Source organism: Oreochromis aureus, linkage group 15 (genome assembly GCF_013358895.1).
Source record: "Oreochromis aureus strain Israel breed Guangdong linkage group 15, ZZ_aureus, whole genome shotgun sequence".
Classification (NCBI taxonomy): Eukaryota; Metazoa; Chordata; class Actinopteri; order Cichliformes; family Cichlidae; genus Oreochromis; species Oreochromis aureus.
In genome coordinates, this window is record NC_052956.1 from 22,731,347 (window position 1) to 22,739,516 (window position 8,170).

General features: G+C 42.4%; 1 protein-coding gene across 1 annotated transcript; it reads right to left on the reverse strand.

Annotated features, from left to right (window-relative positions):
- Positions 1-1,761: 1,761 nt before the first annotated feature.
- LOC120433222 (cytochrome P450 2K1-like) lies at positions 1,762-7,077 on the reverse strand. Its single transcript, XM_039599121.1, has 4 exons — positions 7,009-7,077; positions 4,396-4,569; positions 2,090-2,231; positions 1,762-2,008 (listed from the first exon to the last, which is right to left on the reverse strand). The coding sequence occupies exons 1-4, from the start codon at positions 7,075-7,077 to the stop codon at positions 1,821-1,823; spliced, it is 573 nt and encodes a 190-aa protein (XP_039455055.1). The 3' UTR covers positions 1,762-1,820.
- Between the last annotated feature and the right edge of the window lie 1,093 nt (positions 7,078-8,170).

Consider the following 8,170-nt stretch of genomic DNA (forward strand, 5'->3'; position numbering starts at 1 on the left):
ATTCAAATAATACAAAAAATATGGCCTCTTTTAGTGCATGAGATTCGGGAGTACATCGACTTTGGAACAAAAGCAGCAACACAGCAGTATTTTTTCTCTTCCTAGATCATAAAAGTGTTTCTATAATAACACAAGCAATTATAATTTAGTATTGAAATTGTTGAATTCTTAACAGACCGACAAAAGTGTCTATAGCACACCTCTTCACCACATACAGGAAACATCACACAGTTTGTGAGGTGAAGGGCTGAGTGTAATCCCCACACTTGGAGTGAGATCTAATTCATCCTGTGAAACTCCAGGTGCAGGAGTGAATCAAAAATGCTGCAAGAGGATGGCAAAGAAGAGTGAGAGCTCCATCATGTCCAGACTCTCTCCAAGGCAAATCTGTGACCTGCAAGATAGAATTCATGAAAAGCTCTGGCTCTCCTGTGAAAAGATGTAACCTAAATAGTGATGATATTACATACAGTCCCTGTGGCAGAATATGTGTGCACATGGGGCCTCAGTCCCTGGCACTCATATGCTATCACAATAGTCACTTCTTAGTGTGAGAACTGCAAAGAAGACACAGGTTTTCCTCTATGACCAGGTCCAGGAAATTAAAAGCTGGTTGCTTTTCTTAAAGCACTTAGTCTTGTCTAGATAAATGTGTAATGCATACATGGGAAAAGTGATTTAAGCCACCTCTGGGGCAGCTATAGGTGGACTCCTGGAAGAGGTGATTAAACAGATGAGCAGCATTTGGTTTAAAGTTTTTTTTTTCTGTAGACAGCCAGCAGAAGAGGGTGGAAAAATACAGTAGAAAGGTTCTGTATGAATTCCACTTACATATAAAACAGCATTACTACTGCTTAAATATAATCAAGCAATGAATGTATTTGAGTCAAATGATAATGACTAAAAACAGAAATAATGACACAATCCAATCTCTGGCTGTTTGTAAGGCCTTAGTAGTCTCCCAGATCTCATATATATTGCGTCCACATTTTGGCAAATCCAACACTGAACCAGTTTCATGAAACTTAGCAAGCAGTTTGCTAACTGTAGCATGGGAGATGGGTGGTCTCGTAGGGTGTCTTGCATTGAAATCTGCTGCAATGACCCGGTTACAGTGTTCCCCAGATATCAACACAATTTCGATCCACTCCTCACGTATTAACCTCTTCGACATGTCAATGGCTGTGAACAAAGAGAAACTTGAAAATAACTCATGAAAGAATAAAGTTACGTTGAAACCAAGCACACCATTGTTTTTCTTGTGACATTACCAATAAATGGTAAATGGCCTGTATTTGTATAGTGCTTTACTAGTCCCTAAGGACCCCAAAGCGCTTTACACATCCAGTCATCCACGCACACATTCACACACACTGGTGATGGCAAGCTACGTTGTAGCCACAGCCACCCTGGGGCGCACTGACAGAGGCAAGGCTGCCGGACACTGGCGCCACCGGGCCCTCTGACCACCACCAGTAGGCAACGGGTGAAGTGTCTTGCCCAAGGACACAACGACCGAGACTGTCCAAGCCAGGGCTCGAACCGGCAATCTTCCGATTACAAGGCAAGCTCCCAACTCTTGAGCCACGATCGCCACGATAAGTTTGATGTGTCACATGGCCCTCTTCCTATTGAAAAAACAAAAGTTGTATCCAAGATGGCCGACTTCTAAATGGCCACCATGGTCACCACCCATCTTGAGGAGTTTGCCCCTCACATATACTAATGTGCCACAAACAGGACTTTAATATCACCAACCATTCCCATTTTATTACGGTGTATCCATATAAATGGCCCACCCTGTATAGACTGCCTCCTTCTTACATACAGGGAATAGCACATAGTTTGTGAGGTGAAGGGCTGAGAGCAATGCCCACAACTGGAGTCAGATCTAACTCTTCTTCTGAAACTCCAGGTGCAGGAGTGAAACGAAAATGTTGCAGGAGGGTGGTGAAGAAGAGGAAGAGCTCCATCCTGGCCAGACTCTCTCCGAGGCAAACCCTGCGACCTGCAAGAGAGAATTCATGAAAGATTTCTGGCTCTCTTGTGAGTCAAAGTAAACTAAACAGTGATGGCTGAGCTCACAAACCTGCAGAAAATGGAATGAAGGCATCTCGCTTGACAAACTTTTTCTCTTTGTCCAGGAAGTGAGCAGGATTAAAGCTGTGCGGTCTCTCCCACTCGTTGGGATCATGCAGGGCAGATGTCAAGAGAGGAAACACTGTGGTTCCCTGCAAAAATTAAAATACACAAACTGAAAATGCTTTTTATATGATACATTTTAATGCCCTACAGAAGTTACTTATGTTGGTAATGTCTTAACAAACTTTTTCTAGCAAAGGTAATTAGGGGGGTTATGGTCAATGGCTGTCTGATCAGTATGAATATATACTTGATATTAACAGTATGTTGCAAGCCATTTTCAGACTTTTGTAAAGGGTAAATTCAATAATTTTATGTTAAATACCTTTTTAACAGTGAAGAAATATTAACAACAGTATTTTTTTTTTTACTTTTTTAGGGGTGATATTTCATTATATAATAAATGAAACAATAAAATAGAGTAAAATACAAAATTTTTCACATAAAATTACATAATAAAACCAGGCAGTTAGCTTACCATGTTATTAGGTCAATTCATTGTTTTCGCACATAAATACTATTTATTTATAACACAAAGATTGTAAAAATACATAAAGGTTTTATGTAAACTTAAAGCTAAAACATTTATTTTGATTTACTCTACCATAAAATTCGATATATTTTCCATTGTGTAGTTACTGAAAAATTCTATATTCTATATTTTTATGGTAGTAAAAGGACATTTTGTTATTTAACTTTAATTTAAATTTGTTTTTTGGTCGCCCCAGAAAATCACAGTTTATTACTCAAGGTGAGTATTTGAATCAATTGGGATATCCAGACAAGAGGGAGATACAAATCCAGATTAGCGGTACAAATAATCTCAATCTTGGCTCTTTTAATTTATCTCTAAACTGCTGAGCCTGAGCCTTCCCTCTGATGTAATCCTTTATAATGCTGCCGTTTGTCATTCCTGATGAATATCTTTGCCTCTTTAAATCCTCCGCCTTTCTTTTTTTTGTAAACCTTCCCTTTCACTATTTTCATGGTAGATTTTGTTATTTTGCAGTTTTTTTGTTACCCCAGCTGCTGGACTATTACCTCTCATTACTCAAGCTGCAACATTTTGAATCACCTGGACTCTGACATCCTAATAAGAGGGAAATACAAGTCAAGTCTAGAAGTAACAAATGCACTGCCAAATTTATCAGCATTTATTTTCTTTAAATATAGCTTTTGATGGACTGCATGTGGTTCTTGGTCTCTTTTCTAATATTATTGTGAACAGCATGCACCTTCCTCTTTTTTTTCTTTCAGCTATTCCCTTTAGCACCCTCTTCTGTCACATCAACCTTCTGCATTTCCTCCTTCACTATTTAAATAAATCTTCTCTGTGATCTTCATCTTTTCCTCCTGCCTGGCTGCTCTGTCTTCACCATTGTCCAACATCCTTAATTCCTCCACTCTGCATATGTCCAAACAGTCACATCTTTGTCTCGCTTACTTTGTCTGCATAGTGTTCAAACTAGAATCCATTGCATGCATTTTGCTTTGTTCTGCTCTTTATAATTATGTAACTGACTGGGTTTTATCTGGCTTATTCCTGCTTGTTTAATCGGGATGTGACCCTTTGGCTTCATTTTTCCCAGTCCTGTTTGGTTCTGCACTCACTTTAGCTTCTTTTTTACATGCTGTTTTAAAAGGAGGATTGTTGGCGTGCCACTTTAGCTCAGTTGGTGAGCAGGCAGCTACATGGCTGGAAAAGAGAGGCTCAGGTGTGAGTCTGACCTGAAGCCCTTTGCTGTGCGTCTTTCCCCTCTTTCTTCACAGTTTCCTGTCTACATCCACTGCTACACAATCCAATAAAGGCAAAAATGCCAGGAAAAAACATCTACAAGACAAAGATTGTTAATCTGTACAATATCTTCACGAAAAAAAGAACAGCACACTAAAAGGCACATAATCTTTTCTCCAGTTTCACATTTTACAAAATTTTGCAACGTGCTTTTGTTGTTTTTTAGGGTTTTTTTTCCGATAACTTGTGTAATTCTTGCCTGTTTGACTTTAAAGCTCTCTTTTGCTGGCAGCAGTTTTCCTGCCAACTTGCCTGTAAGCTTCAGTTTCCTGCTGACAGGTAAATCAGTAGAAGCAATGCCTACCTAACTTTCTTTGTCTGCATTTAGGCTGACCTGCCTGTCTTCATGTATCATGGCCCCAACTTTAAAGGACATTATCCATATTGCATTTATTTTTTCCATCAAGATATTTCTTTGGTATATCTTTGGTTTTCCATAGTAAGTGTGTTAGTGTTACCTTCTCAATAAAGTGACCCTGAAAAGTGATGTCTCTGGTGGTTTTGTGAGGGAGTGCAGTGGGGACGATGCTGCTCAGTCTCTGTGTCTCATGGATGACGGCGTCAGTGAAAGGAAGGTTTTTCCTATCGGCAACCTGCACCTGTCGGTCTCCTATGACCCTGCTCAGCTCCTCCTAGACCTCATCTGGTACATAAAAGAGTGCAGTGGACACATCCCCATTACCTGACTAAAACACTTATACTAAATAAATACATAAAAGCTTTGTGGTTCATTTGATCTTGTCTTTTTTTTACTTAGGCTTCTCACCCTGTATCTCTGGATACTTGGCCATAAAGATCATAAAGATCTTCAAAGATCAGACACCAGCGAGGGAGGATAAGAAAGACAGACGCAACAACGTTGTCATCCCCTATGTAGCCGGTGTATCAGAGAAACTCAGGAGAGTTTTCTCCAAGCACGACATCCCAGTGTACTTCAGACCCAGCAACACACTCAGACACAAACTGGTTCACCCGAAAGACAAAACTCCAAAACACAGACTGAACAACGTGGTGTATGCTGTACAGTGCAGTGAGGAATGCCTGGACCTCTACATTGGAGAGACCAAACAGCCACTTCACAAGCGCATGGCACAACATAGAAGAGCCACCTCCACAGGACAAGACTCAGCAGTCCACCTGCATCTTAAGGATAAAGGTCACTCTTTCGAGGATGCCAATGTTCACATATTGGACAGAGAGGACAGATGGTTTGAAAGAGGAGTGAAAGAGGCCATCTATGTCCACTGTGAGCGACCATCTTTGAACAGAGGCGGTGGTTTACGACACCAACTGTCTGCCATCTATAATCCAGTTTTGAGTTCCCTCCCCAGACGCCTTAACGCCCACTCACATCCTGGGCCATCTGACCTCAGGAAATCACATGATAGGGTGGGGCCAGGTTTCACAATGAGCTCACCCGAAACCCTGGCTGATTAGGTCCCACACCCACTTTCACACCTTGGCGCATGTGATTAGAGGATCACCAGGGGGTCCTTCGTCCCTCCTTGGGGGGATACTCCCACTGGGTTTAAATCTGGGACTCTCGGCCATTTGACCTTAGAACTGAAGAAGCTTCTCGGATGAGAGGTGAAACGTCTTCAAGCAACTCAAAGAAGTCCAGACGCTTTTCTTTGCAAACTCCTTTGACTACGATGACCTGGATGACTGAGAACCTTCACAGACATATCTTTATAGGGACCTAATCCCACAAAATGAAAGGGACAATCTGGTGACAATCGGACAATGTATGTAGTGGTTTGGGATAATGTTAGCTTCCATCACTCTGCTGTAGTCAAGCAGCGGTTTGCAGCACACGACAGGATGCTTATGGAGTTTCTTCCTCCTTACACTCCATTCCTAAATCCAATTGAGGAGTTTTTCTCTTCCTGGAGGTGGAAGGTATATGACAGGCATCCACATACCCAAATGACCCTGCTAGCAGCTATGGATGCAGCTTGTGATGACATCACAGCAGAGTCTTGCAGAGGGTGGATTCGACACTCCAGAAGATACTTTCCCCGATGCATCGATAGAGCTGACATTCGCTGTGATGTTGATGCAAATATGTGGGCAGACAGACGGGAGCGTCTAGATATCAATGATTGATATGCAGCAGTGTCTGTTTTTCAGTTGTTGTTTTTTTGTTTCATAACTACTGCAGTAAGGTTTACTGTCTAAGTGAGTTTATGTTTGCTGTAAAATGTTTGATTTACTGTATTTCCCCAGTTGCACAATGCTGTGCACAGTTTCAATTGAATATTATCAAGAGTGCATATGAAGTGTCTTGAGTTTCCTTTACAATTCATGGTTTTCAACATGCCATGCATGCTGTCCAGACTTGACATGTCATTGGGAAGCACCTACAAAGAAATCCGTCACAATGAGAACATGTTCAAACCATTTGATTTTGTGACCAAAGGTTCTGGTGTACTGACTTGTAGTTGTGACAGCCCAGACACTTTGATTGATATAAGTACTTGCTTTTGATGAATATATTATCTGTTTTGATTAAGGGACTTGCTTTTGAAGCATTGACTGCTTATTTTGAGCAACTGACTTGCTTTTGAACAACTGACTTTTCTTTTTGATGAAGTGACTCACTTTTGCAAGTTATCCACCATGTTTTGCAGTTTGCACTAATTGTTTTGTGAAGAGCCTTAGTAGTGGTGCAGAGATCAATTCTGTTGTGAGAAATGCACCAAAGCAACTGAGAAAAACTGTAATATACAGGGAAGGTGCCTGGGTGTGCACAGTGAGATGTCGGAATGTGATATGGCACTAGGGGGAAGTAAGGTAACAGGGGATATGGTGGCATGGTGTAGTGTGTTGTGTTTGGTGACTCGTGCACTCCAGCACAACTGACTGATGGGTGCACCCGGAGAGAGGGATGGCCAAGGGTGTCATATGTGAAATGTGTAGCAGGTCGTCGTTCTCTAGTAGACCTTCTAGTAGACTGATTCATTTGTCAGCGGGGTCACATTCGGTGTATACCGTGCCCCTTCTGAAAGCAGCAGTCCAACTTCTTCTCCGTCAACTGTAAAAGGCACTTCAGTGACTCCTGATTCCCATACCATCTCATGCTCCTCCTCTCCCTTGTCATTGTCAAGTTCAGTGCTTTGGTGTCCACCATCTTGTTCCATTCCTGTTTCCCTCAATTCATCTGTTGCTGTTTGTTCCCCCAATACTGTTGCTTCTGTCAGCTGAGGTGCTCCACAGTTAACCACTCTGCTGAACTCAGCTGTTCCCCTTGAGGGTTCTACAGTATGGTTATAGGTATGTAGAGCATCCTCTTTGGTTCCACTCCTCTAATCATACCTCAACTCATAATACATTGAACTCTCATCATCAGCTTGTGTCAGAGTGGGGTTGAAATGCTGTCTCTCTTTGAGCTGGTTTTGGTTTCTTTTTCTTGACGGCGGATGGCCCGTCCCCCTTATTTACAGCAGGCAAGTCCGCAGGAAGCTCATTGACAAGATGCAATAGATTGCGATGCAGAACGCGCACTCTTTTCCCATTTGCCTCTGAGGCCACTCTGTAGACTGGGCTGTCATTGATGTGTTCCTTCACCACATAAACGGTGTTCTCCCAGTAGGACCTTAACTTGCCAGGACCACCCCTCTCAGTCAGGTTCCGCACTAGTACTCTGTCACCAGGTTGGAGTACCACTCCTTTCAAGTGCCGGTCATAGTGTTTCTTCCCACGATCACTTGACTTTGGGCTGTTTTCAGATGCAATCCTGTAAGCTTCAGTCATTCGTTCTTTCCATTTCTCAGCATAACCTCTTGCAGTTTGTGGTTCTCCATCAGTAACCAGCTTGAACAGGAGGTCTACTGGCATTCGTGGATGTCGACCAAAAAGCAGAAAGAATGGTGAGTAACCCGTTGCTTCATGGCGCGTGCAATTGTATGCATGAACCATCTGTGGGAGATACTCTCTCCATCTTTCTTTTTTTTCTTCACCCAGGGTCCTCAGCATCTGCAAGATGGTATGATTAAAGCGTTCAGCTGCGTTGCCCTGAGGGTGGTACGGGGTTGTTCGAGAGGGCCCCACATTGCTCAACTGTTGCAGAGTCCGGAAGAGCTCGTTCTCGAACTCCCGTCCATGATCATGGTGCAGCCTTAAAGGGTAGCCAAATCTGGGGATATAATCACTGAAAATCCTTTCAGCTGCAGTTTTGCCACTCTTGTTGTGGGTTGGATAGGCCTGGGCATACCTAGTAAAGTGGTCTACCAC